The 22201-nt window shown below is 41.3% G+C and overlaps 2 protein-coding genes across 2 annotated transcripts in view; one reads left to right on the top strand and one right to left on the bottom strand.

Annotated features, from left to right (window-relative positions):
- The window catches only part of LOC117455279 (cilia- and flagella-associated protein 69-like), a 15232-nt gene extending 11908 nt beyond the window's left edge, over positions 1–3324 (bottom strand). Inside the window, exons 1-5 of the mRNA XM_034094711.2 lie at positions 3213–3324; positions 2073–2132; positions 1929–1994; positions 1503–1612; positions 1334–1410 (exon numbers count right to left, since the gene is read on the bottom strand). Coding sequence (XP_033950602.1) covers positions 1334–1410; positions 1503–1612; positions 1929–1994; positions 2073–2132; positions 3213–3302 — 403 coding nt within the window. The 5' untranslated portion in view covers positions 3303–3324. The remainder of the gene's footprint in view (positions 1–1333; positions 1411–1502; positions 1613–1928; positions 1995–2072; positions 2133–3212) is intronic.
- A 372-nt stretch (positions 3325–3696) lies between these two features.
- On the top strand, positions 3697–13260 carry LOC117455372 (lysine-specific histone demethylase 2). Its single transcript, XM_034094854.2, is given in 25 exon segments — positions 3697–3850; positions 4665–4807; positions 4950–5071; positions 5195–5284; positions 5543–5654; positions 5761–5874; positions 5960–5998; positions 6121–6313; positions 6863–7047; positions 7172–7342; positions 7431–7505; positions 8136–8270; positions 8418–8589; positions 8960–9087; positions 9504–9635; positions 9764–9838; positions 10464–10580; positions 10682–10807; positions 11126–11143; positions 11145–11244; positions 11642–11709; positions 11711–11791; positions 11793–11801; positions 12173–12212; positions 12215–13260. Coding segments are annotated over 25 exon segments (2502 nt in total). The 5' UTR covers positions 3697–3834; the 3' UTR covers positions 12256–13260.
- Positions 13261–22201: the final 8941 nt, after the last annotated feature.

The following is a 22201-nucleotide window of genomic DNA, read 5'->3' as shown; positions in this document are numbered from 1 at the left end:
TCACTTCAGCATCGGACACCCTCATCAGACAGCCTGCCGACAGAAACACAACCGTCAGTCATCCTCAGCCCTGGACTGGTCTTTAAAGGAATAACTAGCACTTTAGCTAATACAAGAGAAATAAAGAGACCAAGGCAAAAGATACAAATGTAGGAAGGAAAATATGGACTTTGTTATCTAGCATTAAGAAAAGGTTCGGCCACTGCATATAAAGTCCCATAAATGAGTAACATGATGTTTACTGTGACGGTTGATCTATCATGTTTTGTCAACAGATCTGTTGTCCTGCTGCACCTAATGTGTATGTGCTGCCACAGAAAACAGGCCTGTATAAATGCAGTGTTTACTACTGTTTAAGTTATTTAATGCTTAAGCTATAGTGTCCGCTTCTGTGAGAAAATAACGGAGCGTTTTTATTCAAAGATGTACTTGTAGGCCTATCTATTTTTCACAAGAATTTGCTTCAGAATCAATGTGTTGACTGCTACAGACATGTTTTGTCGATCAACAAATATATAGTGGTGGAAGAAATACTTAGATATTTTACTTAAAGGTGAGGTATGTAATTTTGGAGAAACCAGCTCGAGTGCGCGAGAATTTGAAAATACACAGCCGGAAAAAATCTGCCCCTTCCTTCAGACTAGTGCTACGGCTTCCACAGATTTTTGTATGTATTTATTGTCAAAGCATTTAATATATTCATTGCTATCGGGATGTTAAGAGCATTCCATGGAATATAACAAAGAGTGTTTCTGAAATAAATGACATACCCCACCTTTAAGTAAAAGTAGAAATACCACGGTGTAGAAATACTGTTACAAGTCCTGCATTCTAAATCTTACCTGTGTAAAAGTACAAAAGTATTACAATCCAAATGTACTAAGTACCAAAACTAAAAGTACTCTTTTTTTCTCCAAAATAATATTTTATATCAATTAGTGATTCATTATTGTCTATATCATTTTATTGTGCAACTAGTAAGGATTGAGCTTACTAACTACTTTTTGTACTGATGGGTATCATAATTCATAATACATTATAATATATTAGTTGATTTATATTTGTATTACTTGTATTAACCTGAAAAGCAAACAGTAACTAGTAAAGTCCAATATTTGCCTCCAGAATATAGTGGAGTAGAAGTCAAAAGAAGCATAAACTGGAAATACACAAGTAATTTACGAGTACCATTGTACAGTACTTGAATACATGTACTGCACCACTGCACATATAATAGCCTTATCCTTCATGTTTGAAATGAATTTCCCTCACATACTGAAAGAAGCATTTTGAAACTATGAACCAACTTGAATACAGTGAGTGATCTGCGTACCCATGTGAGAGAGGAACTCTATGACGTCCTGCGCGTAGCTCAGTTCGTCAGAGGATTTCTCCTTGAGGAAGGGAAGCCTGAGAGGAAGCAGAGCAACATCTTGAAAATGTCACAACAACGACACAAATCTGTCTTCTTAGTGTAGGTTTGAATGATTTCTGTTTCCTACCTACAAATGTGAAGTGCCTCACAGAAAATGGGCTGATATTCAGGGTGGTCTGTCACTTTCTCAGCACAGATGTTGAGTATTTTGGCGATGCCTGTCAGCTCCTTCAGAAGCTTAAATCATTTAAGAAGTTTAACATGTGAAGGTTGTATGAGATTGAGGGAGGGGAAGTGATGGGGCAAAGAGTGTCCATGAAAACTGAGGTTATTTCAGAACAGGGAAAATGCTGACAGATACAGCGTGAGGGCGGTAAATTAGAGTCTTGGGAATGGCGTGTGGCTCTGTGTTCAGGTTGCATGAGAACACATCTATTTCCATCTCTGCACCGGGGGACAGTAATGAGGAGCATTTGACTTTCTGCTGCAGTGTGTGACACCTGAGAGAAGGGTGAAGTGTAGGTGAGCACACTGACTCCAGAACAAAGGATACAAAGCCAATTTGGCATCTCTTCAGTAGTTTCTTCAGTACAAAGAGGTGCCTCTCCTTCAGGTTGACCTTTTGTAAAACAAACATGATGAGATAGGACATCATTTAAAACAGATAATAATCTGATGAAATTCAAGTTGAACTTACTGTCAAGGGATCCTCAAGAAGACGAATCACCTTACTGAGTTCAATACTTTTAACACTGACCTGCAGAGAAATGACAACATTTACCCTCTCTGTTTTTGTGTTACCTTTCACATGTCTCCTAGACTTTTTGAGATCTTGACCACTTTTGTAAAGCACACACAAGCACTTTGTAAACTATAGTACTCTGGCAAAAGTATATGCACTTTATGAGAAGATCTTAGTGCCTTACGAAAAGCAAGAGATAACATATTATGCCTTTATACCTTTTTCTAAGTTTAGTTAGATAAACAACATTTAGAGCTGTTATGTGATGCATCTGGCAATTGGGCGTACACATATTTATAACAAGTACAAAATATTCATATAAAATGAACTCTATAATAGATACAATACAACAAATCCACATGGATGGGGGACATTGGTAAAAAATAAGCCCCTGTCATTTTTCGCACTGTAAATGTAACCATGAAGTAGCATACATCAGACTACACATGGCATCTAATTATATCCTGACTATAATCCCCAAATCAACCCTTACTCCTTAGCGTACTAAATGTCCAGATTCTGCAAATAACAATAAATAACTTACATAATGTGAAGGTTTTGCAAAGTACTCAGGGTCTGCAATTATGTTTTTCCTCACCTGCCACTGTGGCATGAACCTGAACATTTCTATCTGTACGTTGGATCAGATAGTACTATGCAATATATCATGTCACTTTAATCCTTGACTTTTAAATTATGAATTGTTTTAAAATATATATTTCTTAACATAAGGAAAAAACTAACCTCCATGGTAGCAGGCGTCATGAAAAAATGACCTGCAACAGCCAACATTAACCTTGGATCTGGCATGTGGCAGATACCTGGCTGTTTCATTATACCAAAGTCTTTCTAGGATACATAAGGATTTGTATACAGCTTTAGTATCTATATACTGTATATTTGTGTTCCTTTTAATTTTGAATATTGAATGGTCTACATTTATATTTGTGCAACCATGTGAGTATATATTACACTTAAGATCTTCTATTTACATTACAGGATCAGGGATTATTGACATTGAATAAATGATGAACAAGTTTACAGGAGACACTTTAGCAGTAGCATCATAATAAGACAGAACTGCTAACTGTTTACCTCCTGTATGTGCTGTTTCTTATCCGGGGCTCTTGGTCCAAATACAGGAATGTCCGGTTTTCTTCGGTGCACAAATCTGCTTGAATCCATTTCCAATATATTAGGGAACCTCCTGCTTTAAATTATTTCCTCAAACATTGTCGGTTAATCTGAAGTTTGTCTCGTTCCAGTTAGTGAGTAATAGTCCGTTCAAACTAACACAAAATGTTCCAGGTATACTATCAAACCTCTTTTTTCATGCTCAAAACAATTACGAACTAAGGTTAAAGGAAACATAACCTGAACCTGTTTTTTCCCCCGCATAAATAGACACGAATAAAATATCTAAATACTCTGGGTCTCTGCTGCTCTTATGTTGCCACGGACTGGAAGCGCATTGTTACTACCATTGGCATGGTAACCGTGTAGTACGGCGAGCAGCGGGGCTCAAAACTAAATTACAACAACGTAACGCCCATTTCCTCTTCCAAAGCCGGAAGTGGTATTTTTGCAACAACAACGCATTGATTTCCTCCCACAACAATAAAAGGGAGACACAATCTTACACTTAATAAAACCCGCATCTCAAACCAACACAAACGTCAATAAATCACCGGGTTTTAAAGAAGCACCGCAGTCAGCCATGCTGTCGGATGCAGGTCAGTGGTCGTAGCAGTTAGCATTTGCCTACATGCTATAAATGTGACAGGCGGACATTGTGTGGCTGGTTTAAAGAGCTTGCTTATTTGTCCCCATATTTGCTGTGTATACTTACAATTTAACCTCGTGTTTCATTCGCTTTGATGTGTGTTAGTTTGTTTCTTCAATACGATACAGCATGTTAATGTCATGTTATAACAGCCTTTTCAACAAGGCCCAATGTGAGGTGTTCTTATGTTTACCTTTCATTGTGTTTTATACTATCCATAGTAGGCTAATTATTATTAGTGCACTGTTCATGTAAATACTTTTTAATCATCTTACATCTGCAATACCTGCACTGGTATCATCTGATATTTGCAATACCTGTATTTTTAGCATATGCTCTAATATAGTGACAGCTTGTTCTGGTGGCTAGATTACTTCATTCAACTGCTGTGTTTTTATTCTTTATGCCTCCTGTATATGTGTTGCTTTTTTTTCTCCCATGCTATTGCATGCCTACAATTCACTTAACTTTCATTTTAAGAATGATTTGGTGGTTCATACCAAAAATACACAACAAACAAACAAACCTGCTATATAATAAATAAAAACAATGACAACATAATATTGTTCATGACATGAGTTTACAAGTTTAAAAGTAAACATAAGCATCAAGGACAAGATGATTTTTATTCTGAAAAATTAAAGATAATCTTAAATAGTATGTTGAAATTATAAAAAGTACTCAAATAAACATTCAACTAATTAAAAAGAAATACATGTAACAAGAGGTATGAGGTATTCTGCTATTTTGTCACTTTTGTTAAGACTATTCTGGAAATGCCTCTGGGGCCCGGCGAGGAAAGAAGAGGAGCTCCGGGGAATCGCCGGGGGACAGTCAGACCCTGCGCTCCTCTGGAAGGCAGAGCAATGTCCGGGTGAAGCGCACCAACAATCCACCACCTGGACAGGTAAACTGCAAACAATATATGTTTTTCTATTGTTGTATGCCTTTGTTTTTCAGGTGGATACTCATTTGACCAACAAGTACACTAGGACTCAAACCAAGCCAAATTGCAGGGTATTTAATCTCAAGGATTCCCTTTCTTGTAGTGCAAAAGAAAAGCCACAGACACAGAGGAGGAAGACGACCAGTCCGAGAAGAAGTACAGAAAGTGTGAGAAGGCCGGATGCTCTGCCACATACCCGGTCTGTTTTGCAAGTGCATCTGACAGGTAACATGTTCCAAAATACACTGACTATGTGTAAGTGCCTCATAAAACCCCTCTTCGAAACAGCTGAACTTTCCCTTTTATTTTATATTTGGACACAGATTGTCTTAATGTGTGTCTTTACAGGTGTGCTAAAAATGGATACACATCTCGCTGGTATCATCTGTCGTGCGGTGAGCATTTTTGCAACGAATGTTTCGATCACTACTACAGAAGGTAATGTTGACAGAACAACTCCTCGCATAACATTAAAGGAACAATGAGTAGTATTTGCTTAATATAATGCACAAAATAATCTTTCTTAATCACCACTTATGGTGTGTTGTGCTCTGTATCTGCAGAGCCCTGCCTGTGCCCACAACTAACAAATATTCCTCATTGTGCCTTTAATAAACCTGTTTCAGTATTTGTTGAAATGTATAGAGTTGTTGCATTAACGCCACAACATGACTTTTTCTTTCCCCCCCCTGGCAGTCACAAAGATGGCTATGAGATATTTGCTTCCTGGAAGAAGGTGTGGACCAGTAATGGGAAAAGTGAGCCCAGTCTCAAAGCTTTCATGGCAGATCAGCAGCTCCCATTCTGGGTAAGCACAGGCAGTGTCCCTGGTTCCTCTTTTACAGTTAAACTGCTTCTTCTAACTTCTACATGTCACAAATACATTTATCTTTACTGGGGTGGGTTCCTTTCAGGTTCAATGTACTAAACCGGACTGCAGGAAGTGGCGCCAGCTGACCAAGGAGATCCAACTCACGTCTTCCCTCGCAGCATCGTACCGCTGTGGGATGAAGTTCAACAACATTAAAGTAATGGCAAAATAATTCTCCAGCTATTCATAAGTGACATATATTTTGTTTTGTTTTTTGTTGATTTTGTTGCCTTTGCCTGCAGACTGAGGGGCCGGACCATTGCGCCCAACCAGAGGACTTGGTAAGCTGTGGATGTGTGTTATAACTTTTGTTTTTTTTTATCACAAAGAGAGTGTGTAAGCTACTATTACTTTACTTTAGTATTTCCATCCCCTTTAATCTGATGCTGTTTCATTCTCACAGAGAGTGGCTGAGGTGATGGACAGCTGGTGGCATTCAATGTTGATTTTGCCGCCGTTGTTCAAAGAAAGTCCAGCCAGCCCGTTCCTCGCTGCGTATTACCCCGACTGTGTGGGGATGAGTCCGTCCGGTTGCCCCAGCAACACGTCACTGTCTGAGCTGAGGGCCGACCACTGCAGAGCCGTGCAGCCACAAAGTGAGTCAGTGGATGTGAGAGGAATAGAGATGTATTTTAAGTTGAACTTTGATTTCAATTTTTGCTACATAACATGAAACCAACCAACATTTTCTTAATTTTGTCATCACTTATTCACATCCTAAGATCGTAACGACATGCATTCAGTCAATCTTTCCTGAAAAAAGATTTGTTGTTTCAGTCTAATTGAGTCCAGGAAAGCTCTCTCCTTCAATTTACAGTTATAATGGCTGAGAAATCAATGGAATATGGGCATTATAAGTATTTGGCTTTTATCTGTTACATTTTGGGGTAGTATTCTAATTTTAATTAAACTTTACATTTTGCCAAAATCCCTGCACACATTCCCAAAATATATGTGAACGATCTCCAGTTATCCACCATTTTACCAAATAAGGCTATGACTAAACCTTTGTCACACATCGAACTATCATTAGAGATCATTTAACATTTTTCACCTGACACTGTTTATGCTTACAGCCTACTATTGAGAGATATTATCCTAAATCATTTTGTATCGTGCTGTAGTGATCATGATGGTTTCCTCAGTTCCAGGCCTGTGTCCGTACTTCCAGCCCTTCTACCAGCCCAATGAGTGTGGCAAGGCTCTGTGTGTGCGGCCGGATATGATGGAGCTGGACGAGCTTTACGAGTTTCCGGAGTTTTCCCGTGATCCCACCATGTATTTGGCTCTGCGGAACCTCATTCTGGCCTCCTGGCACAAGACCTGCAAGGTACACTGCAGAGAACACTCACTCACAAATAATGCATGTTTTCATCTTGGCTTTTGACCTGGAACAAATAAAAAAGCAAAGTCACATTCTCATAAATGGCAAACATCTTCGTATTTTTCTTCAGGAGGTGCTGACAGCTCAGAAATGTGCCGTCCACATCATTGTGCGGGGGTTGGTGCGTGTGCGCTGCGTGCAGGAGATGGACCGGGTGCTCTACTTCATGACCAGGAAGGGCCTCATCAACACCGGCGTGCTGGCAGTGAAGACGCCTCTGCTGCCTGAGAGACACTACACTGTGAGTGTCCTCATCTTCAGCTCATCATGACACTGCAATCTCATGTAAAAACATTTCTTTGCCTTCTCATGTTTTATTATTCTTGCAGAAAAATGTTATCATCGTCGGTGCCGGGGCTTCAGGACTGGCTGCAGCACGGCAGCTGCAAAACTTTGGCACTCAGGTAACGAGTAAATGTGTGTCGCACATCTTCTCAGAGCTCCTGATTTACCCTCTCTGCTTGGTACAGTGCTGCCCCTTTACACTCTTCATTGTCATTACAGGCCGAGTTGGAAAAGTATTCAGATCTTGTACTTGAGTAAAGTAGAAGTACCAGAGTGTAGGAACATTTTGTTCAAAGTAAAATTCCTGCAATCAAAATGTTACTCAAGTAAAAGTACAAAAGTATTAGCATCAAAATATTATTTAAGTACCACAAGTAAAAAAAGTATTCATTATGCAGATTGGTCTTTTCAGAATAATATACATGATATGTTTTATAATGATTGATCATTAAAGTGTCATCAAAGCTGGTGAAGGTGCAGCTAGTTTGAATGACTTTGTAGACTGCAGGGTAGCTTGTGGATTTACTCCAGGTGGAACTAACGTCTGATTTAACACTTGGTTATATTTCACACAATTAATCCAAATCTGTAAAGTAAGTAAAGGTATTAAATAAATGTCGTGGAGTAAAAGTACACATTTTACCTCTGAATTGTAATGGAGTTGACTGAAATTGAAAAAAACTCAAGTACAAGTATCTCAAAATTGTTCTTAAGTACAGTACTTAGTTACTTCCCAAATCGGATTACAGGTGGTGGTGCTTGAGGCTCGGGAGAGAATTGGAGGCCGTGTGTGGGATGACTCTTCACTGGGCGTCACTGTAGGCCGAGGAGCTCAGATTGTCAACGGCTGTGTGAACAACCCCATCGCCCTGATGTCTGAACAGGTACGATGTTAGTAAGAGCTCAATAGGCAGTCAAAAATTCCACATATTTCTGGTGTGTATTAAAACGTATCTTAAGTCTGTTTGAAGTAGATATAAACACGGTCTTGTGACATCTTTGTACGTGACTCCAGGATGTTTGTGTTTCAGATGGGCATCAAGATGCACAAACTGGGAGAGCGCTGTGACCTTTTCCAAGAAGGGGGACAGGTTACAGACCCCGCCATCGACAAGCGCATGGACTTCCACTTCAATGCCATCCTGGACGTGGTGTCAGAGTGGAGGAAGGACAAGTCTCAGAACCAGGACATGCCCCTGAGAGGTGCTGATCATGAGGGTTTTAATTTAATGTGTGAGGTCCCGCAAAGCAACTTTAATGAGTGGTACAACAATCAGAACGATGCGAGGGAAGGAAGAAACTCTTGTACACAAAATTATAAAAAGAAAAAATCTATTTATTTTGAAATGTACTGTCTTACTTTGCACTTTGTTATGTTTGGCCTTACTTTAAAAATAATTACATGTATTTACATATACAGTTAAGCAGCCTGACTTTGGGCTTAACCAGCTTGTTTCATGGCCAGTTCATACTTGTACAAATGTGCAATGCAAGTCAGAAGGAAGATATGCTAAGAAAAATAGGTACATTTAGAGATATTTGACCTTTAGTTTTATGCATTTTATCTCTACAGAAAAGATCAAGGAAGTGAAGAAGAACTTCCTCCAGGAGTCGGGGATCCAGTTCAGTGAGCTGGAGGAGAAGGTGCTTCAGTTTCATCTCAGCAACCTGGAGTTCGCCTGTGGAAGCACGTTGGACCAGGTGTGGGAAACTCACGCACTGAACAGCTGCAAGAGTCTGTTTTATAATGTGAAGCGTCAGTTATTACCATATTTTAAGATGTTTGAATGAAGATAATTCAAACTGATTTATTCAATTGAAATAAAAGAAATCTCCAGACTATAAATAATTAAATAAATACAAGTTGACAACAACACAGAAATAGGACTATTGCCTGTGATTAAAACACTTTTTGTTGAACATATCTTACATTATTCCGGCCCTTGTAGAATCAGAAATGGATTTACCAACAAAGATAATAACAGCAGAAAGGAAACCCTGTTGACATTGCTGCGTTCTGCACCTTTTGTGACATTTTGTTTAAGTGGGTTTTTGATATTGTGTCATCAAAGGAACTGCAATACAAATGTTTTCATTATATATGTTTTTATTCGTAGGTATCGGCAAGATCTTGGGACCACAATGAGTTTTTTGCCCAGTTCTCAGGAGACCACACTTTACTCACCAAGGGCTACTCTGCTTTACTGCACAAGCTGGCCGACGGCCTCGACATCCGCACCAAGTGCCCGGTCCGTGTTTCACTCTTTTTGACTCCAGCTCCTATTTTTACCTTCTTTAAAACTGCGCTGAATATTACAGAGACAAATACCAATGTTATAAATCTAAACCAGCTCTACGTTTTCTTGTTCAATTCCAGGTTCAGGCCATTGAATATTCAGGTGATGTTGTCAAAGTGACCTCCTCCAATGGCTCACAGTGGACAGCACAGAAGGTAGAAACATCTTCATTTATGTTATAAAATAGATAACATCATTTCAAGACCTTTTGGGGGAACATATATACACTCAGAAAATGTGCATGTATCCAATATACTTTCTGAGATTGACTGACAGGTTGCTAAAACTTACATTAAAATGTAAATGAAATTTGGCGAATGCTTTTCAATTATAATTAACATTTGGATGTTGTCCACCTTGAAGCATGGTTCATCTTTTAAAATAAAATGTAGAATGGCTTTTTGTGGAAGTAAAGGTCTACTGTAAATACATTAAATACAAACAAAACTAACAAATGTAAACTGATTATTCAATTTAATTCCGATTCTTACTTAAACGAAGTATCTACAAATGCTATAAAGCAGACATAGTCATTGAAATTAAAATATCTATTGGATTTTCCATTTTTTGCTTAATTTTTACAGAGAAATGTCCATACAGTACTAGTAGAGAAAAAAATCTAAATGTAAATTGCATTGTGGAATCTTTATTTAAATGTCAATCCATTTATTGTATATAAGTGTGAAATTAAACAGTTTTTGTGAGATTTCATTTCAGTTTAGTCTACCAAGCGCATCTATAATTCATTGCTGATCACCCTGTTGTAATTATCTCTTGCAGGTGCTTGTTACAGTCCCATTGACTTTGCTGCAGAAGAACATGATTCAGTTCAAGCCTCCGCTCCCTGACAGGAAACTGAAAGCAATCCACAGTCTGGGAGCCGGCATCATAGAAAAGGTAATACCATTTCTTATGCGTATTGTAAGTAAGTTTAAGGCTAAATATCAAAGATTTGCTTCTTTGTAGATGCTAAAATGCCATTTTCAAACCTCTTCCAGATCGCTCTTCAGTTCCCGTACAGGTTCTGGGACAACCGAATCCAAGGGGCGGACTACTTTGGTCACATCCCACCCAGTCCAGACAAGAGAGGCATGTTCAGTGTCTTCTACGACATGGAGCCTCAGGTCTGTTAATACTCAATTTCCTCACAAAGCAAGACAACATGTTAGCTCTACTATGGAGGAGAGAACATAGGATTTTATTCTGTATTGTGAATATAACATATCCACACTAAGGTGATCATTATGGATATCCATTGTTGGAATAATCGGGAATTTCCTGACATGAGTACTTGAAATGTCTTATACTTTACACTCCTGTCCAGAAATTACACATACATGTTTCTATCTGGGAAAAATTGGTGTTAGCTACTGGTGTCAGACTGCAATCCCAAATACAGGAGAAATACTTGTTTATGTTTCTGTGTGTATGTGTGTGTGTAGGGGAAGCAGGCTGTCCTCAATGTCGGTCATCACCGGTGAAGCTGTGGCTGCTGTGCGGGACATGGAGGACAAGCAGGTGGTAGATGAGTGCATGAAGGTCCTGAGGGAACTGTTCAAAGAGGCAGGTAATGAAACAATGAAAATACTACTTACGCATGCAAAGTCCTTTTCAACCAAATAGTCCAGAAGCTGACTTGGGAAAAAATAGCTAAAGGTTTAGACTTATTTAGACGTTTTAAAAAGGTGCTACTCTGATGTTTAAAATGGTTAAAAAGGAGACAAAGTCCTCTGCCCTGGTAGTTCTTGGGCTATCGAAAAAGTTATTTGCCCAAAACAGCCACGTTGTAATGGACCAGGAACTAAAACTCATTCCTTCTGAAAATATATCCTGGTATAAAACATATTCTATCTATCAACACAAAATACACCTATAACCTTTTACAAACAGTAATGTTTCGGTGTTAGTTGTGTTTTTTTGTGGGTGTTTTTCATTACTGTTTACTGTCTGTCATCCCTAACAGGAGGTCCCAGAGCCGGTGCATTTCTTTGTGACACATTGGACCAAAGACATGTGGTCCCAGATGGTCCTACAGCTTTGTGAAGACGGGGGGGAGCGGAGAGGCCTACGACATCCTGGCTGAAGACGTGCAGGGGAAAGTCTTCTTTGGCTGGAGAGGTAAGTACACATCAGGCAACTAACCAGTTTATATTTATTCCTCTATTTCTTTTAGAGATAAGATAATTCCTTATCTTTAAGTATTCCAAGGTCGCCTTGATCTATGTAACACTGGAACCACTATTTAGCTGGAAAAAAAACTGATTAGAGAGTGTGGAAATATAAATACAAAAAAATAAAATAATAATCAACATGGAATTAAAATAATTATTTCTGCAATTCATTAATTAATCATTCTTTATTTAAAAAGGTCTCAAACTAACCTAAAAAATGTAATCATGTTTGGTTTGTCAGATATTTGGTCACTTCTGGCTTCCGGAGATTTTAAAACTGTTTTTAGTTTATTTGTTTTCCTTGGTTTGTGTTTCCAGGCCACCAACAGACACTTCCCTCAGACTGTGACCGGAGCCTACCTAGCGGGGTCAGAGAGGCCAGCAAGATGGCTGCTCTGTAGACTTGCCACTGAACACTCAAACACACCAGCATGGACCCTTAAAGTCTGCAGTAACCTGAATAACTCTATAAATGACACTTACTGTTATGGGATGTGTTTGACCAGTAGGACGCCGTCTCTCTCCATCAGCCGGGCCAGGCTCTTCATTTTTAACGAAAGAAGGCTAAAGACTTTGGTTGGAAAACAATTGTTGGCAACCAGATAAATAATTAATTTCAACACACAGAAAACAGCAAACCCCCGCGCAGCTCTGCCTGGGTCCGCTGGGATGGAAAGCAGGATTACGGTATATTAAATTTGAGTTTAATTTGCGATGTATGTAGCACGTAATGATGAAAAAAGTCATAAAACGTAATTTTGAAAGATTAGCTTTGCATGAAACATTGGTATACTCTCGTTTTATCAGGAAGTAAGTCAAATTGTATCTCCTTGGTTCAAGATTCAAGTGATTACATTTAAAACTATTTTCTTTTGAGAGTTACCTACCAATGTTTTCAGCAGATATAATACATTTTCGTTATATGTTGGTACAAATTGAAGAAAGGTTAGACATATAGTACTTCTGTGATAGCACTTTTGATTTAAGCGACTTTTTGATTTAGAAATGTTAAGAAAATAAATGAATAGTTATATAGTGAGTATGATTTGAGGATGGTCCCCTCACTGTCTCAGGGATATGATCAAGACACCTAGCAGAAAATAATGGAGAATGAACAACGGTGGGTTGGGAGAAAAAACACAACCAACTGGAGAAAAAACACAACCAACTGGAGAAAAACTTCATACATCTGTTTTATTAATTCCTGAACAATGAGGTTTGGGGTCGGGGAACAGCACAACGATATCCTCACTTTCTGTGATTAATATTGACTAATGAAGCTTTACATCTCTGTCCTCATATCTCTGTGTACACTAGTTGATCATTTCCTGTTTTGTCTGTGCTTGAGTATTTATCTTGTTGGTGTGTAATAAACTGAGCTATCAACTGCTTTAGTGATAACTTCACTTGTGGAGGAAGATTTGTCTATGATTTCCCCCTTAAGTCAGCGTGATTATATTTATCAATTATTTGTAAAAGTGTGCATGCTGCGACTGCACATGTAGCAGTTGCTTTTTTTTTATCTTTGACTTTTTTTTTACTAGAACATTTAAACTTTATTAACACTTAATGATGGATCCCATTTTTCATTATTATTTTATAAAGTGTTATACATTATAGCATAATGCAAGTATTTTTATATCATTTTTTGGCTCTATTCTTCTTATATTTTCTCTATTTTGATATTGTTGTGTGGGAGTAGCTGTAATAGGCGCTAAGTAGGAGTACTTTTACCCGTTCCTTTCCCGTTTAGTTCTGTTTTTGCATTCACACCAAAAAGAGAACTTAGTTCAGAGAACTTTTACCCCCATTTGTAGTGCCTGCTAGAGAGGTGGGACTATCCTGGGGAGAAAAAAGTACCAATTTCTGATTGGCTGGGCGAATTGCAAACCACGCCCCGTAAAACTCTGAAAAGTTTTGTGAAGCCGCCATTGTATTTGCTGGCATTAGCATTATTAGCATTAGCCCCACGCACCAACGGAGAGAGAATAACTTATGGCAACACAACAAAAAACATGGGAGCGGTGGAGATGAGGAGGTGTCGGCGTTCTGGCGATTTACTCGGAAGGCCTCAGTAGAAGCTGCTGGGAGTCCCAGCAGCTTCTACTGAAGCCAGTCCCAAACTCCAGGGACTTCGGGTGGCAGTATACGCCGTGAAGTTGTTTGCGGCCTGCCAGTAAACCCAAAGCAGTAGAAGAAGAAGTGACGTCAGCGGCTTCATTAGCGTAATCTTCACTCAGGGAACTTATTCCGGTGTGAACGCGATCGGCTCTTAGTTCCATGGGGGTACTAAGTGCTGGCACTAAGTGCTTGGAACTAAGTACGGAAAAGTACTTGAGAGGGGTCTGCCTGCAGGCCTCCACTCTCAGGACAGTTCCGGGGTGTTTCTCAATGTTGAGGAAAGCTGCTCCAGAGCCACTATTTCAAGCATACTACGTCATAGAGTGCCGCCGAAGGACTGTTCCAATGTCCAGCATACTTGCAATTCTACCAAGCCCGTCGTAGCGAGAAATTTCGAGGCTGCACATGTGTAGAATCCGTGGTCTTAAAATTCCCACAATGCTTTGCGCACGGACCAATTTCCCCAAATCTGTGGCGGAAAACGTAAAGCGGGGCCTCTCATATGACGCACACCTGCACACTTGCTCGCCTGTTCCACTCTTCGTTTTCCGAATGCCAGGAAGTATTCTTGCCTCGCTTCTGAAGCAAGTGACTCGGAAGACATGTGCTACCAAGCAAGCGTACTCGACATTGAGAAACACCCACGGGCCGTTTCTCAATGTCGAGTAAACCTGCTGCAGAGCCACTATTTCAAGTATACTACGCCATCGAGTGGCGTCGAATGACATGTTAAATGCATGTTAAATGCCCAGCATTCGGCGCGACTCGATGACATAGTATACTTGAAATAGTGGCTCTGCAGCATGGATGTATAGAGGCGAAGTCCTGCCCTTCTACTTCCACCCCATGGGACCTTATTTCGGAAAAATTATGTATTGAAGTCAATGGTGAGAGTGACGATCAAGCATTTTGGACTTCCGTTGTCGTAACTCTTCTATCTATATGGCGCTGGTCTGGGCCATCAGGTGGAGACTCCCTGTAGTCCACAGGAAATCCTTTTTTATGTGCGTACAGTGTACTCGTTGAGTCTTGCGACATAATTCACACTTTCCATCTTTAATAATTTCACCGTCGAATCTTAAATTGCATAAAACTGTGAGAACAAAGTTCGGTCTAACAAAACTTGTTTATTTCCCATTCCAGCCTTGTCTCTTCTGCAGTCCTGCGTATAGCTGTGCTCTCTTTCGATTCAGCCCACTCACAGCGTCATCTCCACCGCTCCCATGTTTTTTACGTCATCTCCACCGCTCCCATGTTTTTTGCACGTTTCTCAATCTCGAGGATACTGGCTTCCAAGCCAATATTTCAAGGATGCTACGTCATCGAGTGCCGCCGAAGGACTGTTCCAATCTCCAGTATACTTGGAATTCCACCGAGGCCGCGTCCTTGGTTTGGAGGAAATATCGAGGCTGCACATGGGTAGACTTCGCGTCCTTAAAATCCCCACAATGCTTTGCGCACGGACCAATTTCAAAAACCCTTGCGGAGAATGGCTGAACCAAAGTCCCCGGCCGGAAGTCCCCGGAGTTGGGGACTGGCTTCAGCTGCTGGGACTCCCAGCAGCTTCTACTGAAGCCTTCCGAGTAAATCGCCAGAACGCCGACACCTCCTCATCTCCACCGCTCCCATGTTTTATTTTGTGTTGCCATAAGTTAGTCTCTCTGCGTTTCTGCGCTGGGCTAATGCTAATGCTAATAATGCTAATGCGAGGATAATAAAATGGCGGCTTCACAAAACTTTTTGGGAGTTTTACGGGGCGTGGTTTGCAATCCGCCCAGCCAATCAGAAATAGGAACCTTTTTCTCCCACGAAAGTCCCTGCTCTCTAGCAGGGACTGAAAAGGGGGTGAAAAGGTTCTCATGAACTAATTTTAGTACCGGCTCTTTTTGGTGTGAACGCGACAAAAGAGTTCTCATGAACTAAGTTCTCATGAACCTTTGTGGGAAAAGAACTGCGGTGTGAATGCGCCTCTTGCGTTGTTCACATTTGGATGGGCCTACGAAAATACAACATCGCTGCACCACTCTATGCTCTATTGTTTATTTAGCCCGGCCAAACCTTTTCTTACTGTTGGCAATCAGAGCTGTACAATGAAAAATCTGAATCAGAATACTTTTACTCATCCAACAGAGGGGAAATATACATTGGTTACAGCAGGTAAAGAGCCAAAGGTAGGTTAATATGAATTAAGAAGCATGCATACAAATATATGAAAGATAAAGTAGAAATTACACATGATCTTACTAAATACGAAGTGACAGTTTTGAGATAGCAGCCAGTTGATAGTATTAAATGTGAAAGTAATATGTGAGAACTTTATTGCCAATAGAACAAACTGTGAATTACGTGTATCTACATGCATAAGCCATGAACCAGAACTTAAAGCCAAAACGTCATTTACTTCATTAGCATGACTTGCTAATCTTTCCCTATGAGTTATATTAGTATAACATCAGGCAATTCTGTGTTTTTATTATTTCACAAAAGGTGGGGAAGACCTACAGTATGATCGACATATTTGCTCTGGGGTTGATATACTTGGAACTCCAGCATTTTTGCTTTATTGGGGGGGGGTCTGGGGGGGTCCGAAAACCAGGCAGTATCTGGTGTGAGGGGTAGGGGTATAGGGTAGGGTAATGTTGTGAATCGAGTGGCCCATGGTGGTGGTGGGGTTATGGTATGGGCAGGCGTATGTAATGGACGACGAACACAGGCCACTCGATTCACAACATTACCCTAACCCTAACCCTAACCCCTAACCCTACCCCTCACACCAGATACTGACTGGTTTTCGGACCCCCCCAGACCCCCCCAATAAAGCAAAAATGCACGTTTTAGAGTGGCCTTTTATTGTGGCCATTCTAAGGCACAATGTGCAATAATCATGCTGTCTAATCAGCATCTTGATATGCCACACCTGTGAGGTGGGATGGATTATCTCGGCAAAGGAGAAGTGCTCACTATCACAGATTTTTTCAGATTTTTGAACAATATTTGAGAGAAATGGTTATTTTGTGTATATAGAAAATGTTTTAGATCTTTGGTGTTGCGTTTATATTTTTGTTCAGTGTAGAATATCACCTCCCATCGTCAGAGCAATCTAGAAAGCTTATTTAAATATCTGCTACAACATAAGTAACTGGATCAAAGTATCATAATTTATATCTAATTACATTAACTGTGAATGTTCTTCATTTTATTTCAAATAAAATAAAATAACAAAAGATTTGTGTATAGATATTTGAGACGTTTATGACTCGCACATGCATGATGCAAATCGGGCAGCCGTCTCTAGACGTCAAATGTCTTATTTGAGTTGCCGTATGGAGTTGTCCAATATGGCGGACCATCTCGCACATACGCAGTGCGGATCGGGTAGGGATGCGGATCGGGTAGTGACAGCTGTTTCTCAGGGTGTTTCTCAATGTAGAGTAAAGCTGCTCCAGAGCCCCTATTTCAAGCATAGTACGTCATCGAGTGCCGCCCAAGTACTGTTCCTATGTCCAGCATACTTCAAATTCTACCGAGCCCGGCGTACTTCGTTTGGAGAAATTTCGAGGCTGCACATGTGTAGACTCCGGTCTTAAAATCCCCACAATGCTTTGCACACGGACCAATTTCCCCAAATCTGTGGCGGAAAATGTAAGACGGGGCCTCTCATATGGCGCACACTTGCTCGCCTGTTCCATTCTTCGTTTTCCGAGGCTAGGAAGTATTCTTGCCTCGCTTCTGAAGCAAGACGCTCGGAAGACATGTGCTACCAAGCAAGCGTACTCGACATTGAGAAACACCCACAATGTCGAGTACACCTGCTGCAGTACTATTTCAAGTATACTACGTCATCGAGTGGCGCCGAATGCTGGGCATTTAACCTGCATTTAACCAAGCCCCCAGGAAGTGCGCCGGACTCTGAGGAAAATATTCATTGTGACCAAACGGTGGTACCACACTTCCTCATAGGTTGCTGGGCCCGGAAACACTTTTTCCCATTGACTAACATGGGGAAAGAGCGGTCTGTAAATCGTTGGATATTTTTTTTTAAACTAAATAAACAACCCGGTATGAACATTTGTATAGCCCTTATTAAAAACATTCATTCCTCAAGTTGTAAAAATGTGCTAATAACGTTATTCTGAGTTATTTCCCTCGGCATTATGAACGTGCATCTAACCCACGGGACCGCGCCGCCCGGCACGTTCATGTGACGTGTTCAGTACTACACAAGTTTTACCTTTACCCATGGATGCACAATAAGAACGGACCCATATCGCCTTACTGCGCACGGAGCTGTAATAATGGATATATTGCACATGTTTGCTGTAATTCATCATTTGTAAAATATTATACTACATGTATGATGTAAATCTTGTACCGTAAATGTTGTATTAAATAAAGTTAATATTACCGACGTAGATTAACGTCCCTGTAGCTTAATATTGCACTTACAATATACCATTAAAGGAGTTGAACGTAGCTGTTTGCTATTACTAAATAATACCACACAGGGATAAGCCAGAGCGTACAACCTTTGCATCTGGGCACAACACGTTTTGACCTACAGTCTATGGTTTTGACCCAGCTTGATTCATTCGCTATACCATATGATATCGCCCGGGGAAGTCGTCATACTTATACACTGAACAAAAATATAAATGCAACACTTTTGTTTTTGCTCCCATTTTTCATGAGATGAACTCAAAGATCTAAAACATTTTATTTATACACAAAATAACCATTTCTCTCAAATATTGTTCACAAATCTGAAAGAATGTGTGATAGTGAGCACTTCTCCTTTGCCGAGATAATCCATCCCACCTCACAGGTGTGGTATATCAAGATGCTGATTAGACAGCATGATTATTGCACAGGTGTGCCTTAGGCTGGCCACAATAAAAGGCCACTCTGAAATGTTCAGTTTTATCACACAGCACAATGCCACAGATGTCGCAAGTTTTGAGGGAGCGTGCGATTGGCATGCTGACAGCAGGAATGTCCACCAGAGCTGTTGCCCGTGAATTGAATGTTCATGTCTCTACCATAAGCCGTCTCCAAAGGCGTTTCAGAGAATTTGGCAGTACATCCAACCGGCCTCACAACCGCAGACCACGTGTAACCACACCAGCCCAGGACCTCCACATGCAGCATGTTCACCTCCAAGATCGCCTGAGACCAGCCACTCGGACAGCTGCTGCAACAATCGGTTTGCATAACCAAAGAATTTCTGCACAAACTGTCAGAAACCGTCTCAGGGAGGCTCATCTGCATGCTCGTCGTCCTCATCGGGGTCTCGACCTGACTCCGGTTCGTCATCGTAACCGACTTGAGTGGGTAAATGCTCACATTCGATGGCGTCTGGCACGTTGGAGACGTGTTCTCTTCACGGATGAATCCCGGTTATCACTGTTCAGGGCAGATGGCAGACAGCGTGTGTGGCGTCGTGTGGGTGAGCGGTTTTCTGATGTCAATGTTGTGAATCGAGTGGCCCATGGTGGTGGTGGGGTTATGGTATGGGCAGGCGTATGTTATGGACGATGAACACAGGTGCATTTTATTGATGGCATTGTGAATGCACAGAGATACCGTGACGAGATCCTGAGGCCCATTGTTGTGCCATTCATCCACGACCATCACCTCATGTTGCAGCATGATAATGCACGGCCCCATGTTGCAAGGATCTGTACACAATTCCTGGAGGCTGAAAACATCCCAGTTCTTGCATGGCCAGCATACTCACCGGACATGTCACCCATTGAGCATGTTTGGGATGCTCTGGATCGGCTTATACGACACGACAGCGTGTTCCAGTTCCTGCCAATATCCAGCAACTTGGCACAGCCATTGAAGAGGAGTGGACCAACATTCCACAGGCCACAATCAACAACCTGATCAACTCTATGCGAAGGAGATGTGTTGCACTGCGTGAGGCAAATGGTGGTCACACCAGATACTGACTGGTTTTCGGACCCCCCCAGACCCCCCCAATAAAGCAAAACTGCACGTTTCAGAGTGGCCTTTTATTGTGGCCAGCCTAAGGCACACCTGTGCAATAATCATGCTGTCTAATTAGCATCTTGATATGCCACACTTGTGAGGTGGGATGGATTATCTCGGCAAAGGAGAAGTGCTCACTATCACAGATCTTTTCAGATTTGTGAACAATATTTGAGGACTATATAGGAATATACTGAGGACCTGACATGGACTCCTCACACTAACACCTTCACCAAAAAAGCTCGACAGCGGCTCTTCTTCCTCCACAGCTGAGGAGGTTCAACATGGACTCCAGGATACTCTGCTACTTCTACAGGTGCACCATAGAGAGGATCCTGACCTTCTACAGGTGCACCCTAGAGAGGATCCTGACCTTCTACAGGTGCACCATAGAGAGCATCCTGACCTTACAGGTGCACCATAGAGAGCATCCTGACCTTACAGGTGCTCCATAGAGAGGATCCTGACCTTCTACAGGTGCACTAGAGAGAGGATCCTGACCTTCTACAGGTGCACCATAGAGAGGGTCCTGACCTTCTACAGGTGCACCATAGAGAGGGTCCTGACCTTCTACAGGTGCACCATAGAGAGGGTCCTGACCTTCTACAGGTGCACCATAGAGAGCATCCTGACCTTACAGGTGCACCATAGAGAGCATCCTGACCTTACAGGTGCTCCATAGAGAGGATCCTGACCTTCTACAGGTGCACCAGAGAGAGGATCCTGACCTTCTACATGTGCTCCATAGAGAGGATCCTGACCTTCTACAGGTGCTCCATAGAAAGGATCCTGACCTTCTACAGGTGCACCCTAGAGAGGATCCTGACCTTCTACAGGTGCTCCATAGAGAGGATCCTGACCCTCTACAGGTGCACCATAGAGAGGATCCTGACCTCCTACAGGTGCTCCATAGAGAACATCCTGACCTTCTACAGGTGCACCCTAGAGAGGATCCTGACCTTCTACAGGTGCTCCATAGAGAGGATCCTGACCTTCTACAGGTGCACCATAGAGAGCATCCTGACTTCTAAGGGTGCACCAGAGAGAGCATCCTGACCTTCTACAGGTGCTCCATAGAGAGGATCCTGACCTTCTACAGGTGCACCCTAGAGAGGATCCTGACCTTCTACAGGTGCTCCATAGAGAGGATCCTGACCTTCTACAGGTGCACCCTAGAGAGGATCCTGACCTTCTACAGGTGCACCCTAGAGAGGATCCTGACCTTCTACAGGTGCACCCTAGAGAGGATCCTGACCTTCTACAGGTGCTCCATAGAGAGCATCCTGACCTTCAGGTGCTCCATAGAGAGCATCCTGACCTTCAGGTGCTCCATAGAGAGCATCCTGACCTTCTACAGGTGCTCCATAGAGAGCATCCTGACCTTCTACAGGTGCTCCATAGAGAGCATCCTGACCTTCTACAGGTGCACCCTAGAGAGCATCCTGACCTTCAGGTGCTCCATAGAGAGCATCCTGACCTTCTACAGGTGCACCCTAGAGAGGATCCTGACCTTACAGGTGCACCATAGAGAGCATCCTTCTACAGGTGCTCCATAGAGAGCATCCTGACCTTCTACAGGTGCACCATAGAGAGCATCCTTCTACAGGTGCTCCACAGACAACTACTGTCAGTAGTTGTTGGAGAGAAAACAGCTCAGAATATCAATCAATCAAAACACTTTATTAATCCCAGGGGGAAATTATGTAAATGTATTGTATCCAAATTGAAACAATGATAACAAACACAGCTACTAAACGATGCAAATAGCTTGTTTTGAATATGCATCGTCTCAGGCTACGTTGACAGTAAAAAAGACATGTTAAAATGGATCAGGTGCTGTATACTTTAACATGTTAAAGTAAAAACCTTACAAAATATGAGATGGATTTATCTCAAATACATAACATATTGCAGATGCACGTTATTACAAGCTCTGTTCATCATCTCCCTGTGAAGACCATTGCATGTTCTTCATCTTGTCATTTAGAAAAGAGGGAACACATTAGATATTGCTTAACTTTTGTGTTTCAAGCAATTTCAACCAATAGGTGAAAGTAGTTTCGTTGCACATCATTGAGTAAAATATAAAGATTTTCTATCCATATTTGAATGTTAAAACTATTTTCGTGATGGTTTAGAGCAGTATAACCATGAGTAATAATGATGAAGTATCATATGAAGTAGAAATAGACAGATATTATTTGAAGTGACTTTTATTTCAATATTTCCGGTGGT

This window comes from Pseudochaenichthys georgianus, chromosome 11, assembly GCF_902827115.2.
Source record: "Pseudochaenichthys georgianus chromosome 11, fPseGeo1.2, whole genome shotgun sequence".
Lineage (NCBI taxonomy): Eukaryota > Metazoa > Chordata > Actinopteri > Perciformes > Channichthyidae > Pseudochaenichthys > Pseudochaenichthys georgianus.
The sequence above is the reverse complement of the archived record's forward strand: the minus strand, read 5'-3'. Positions and strand labels throughout refer to the sequence as shown.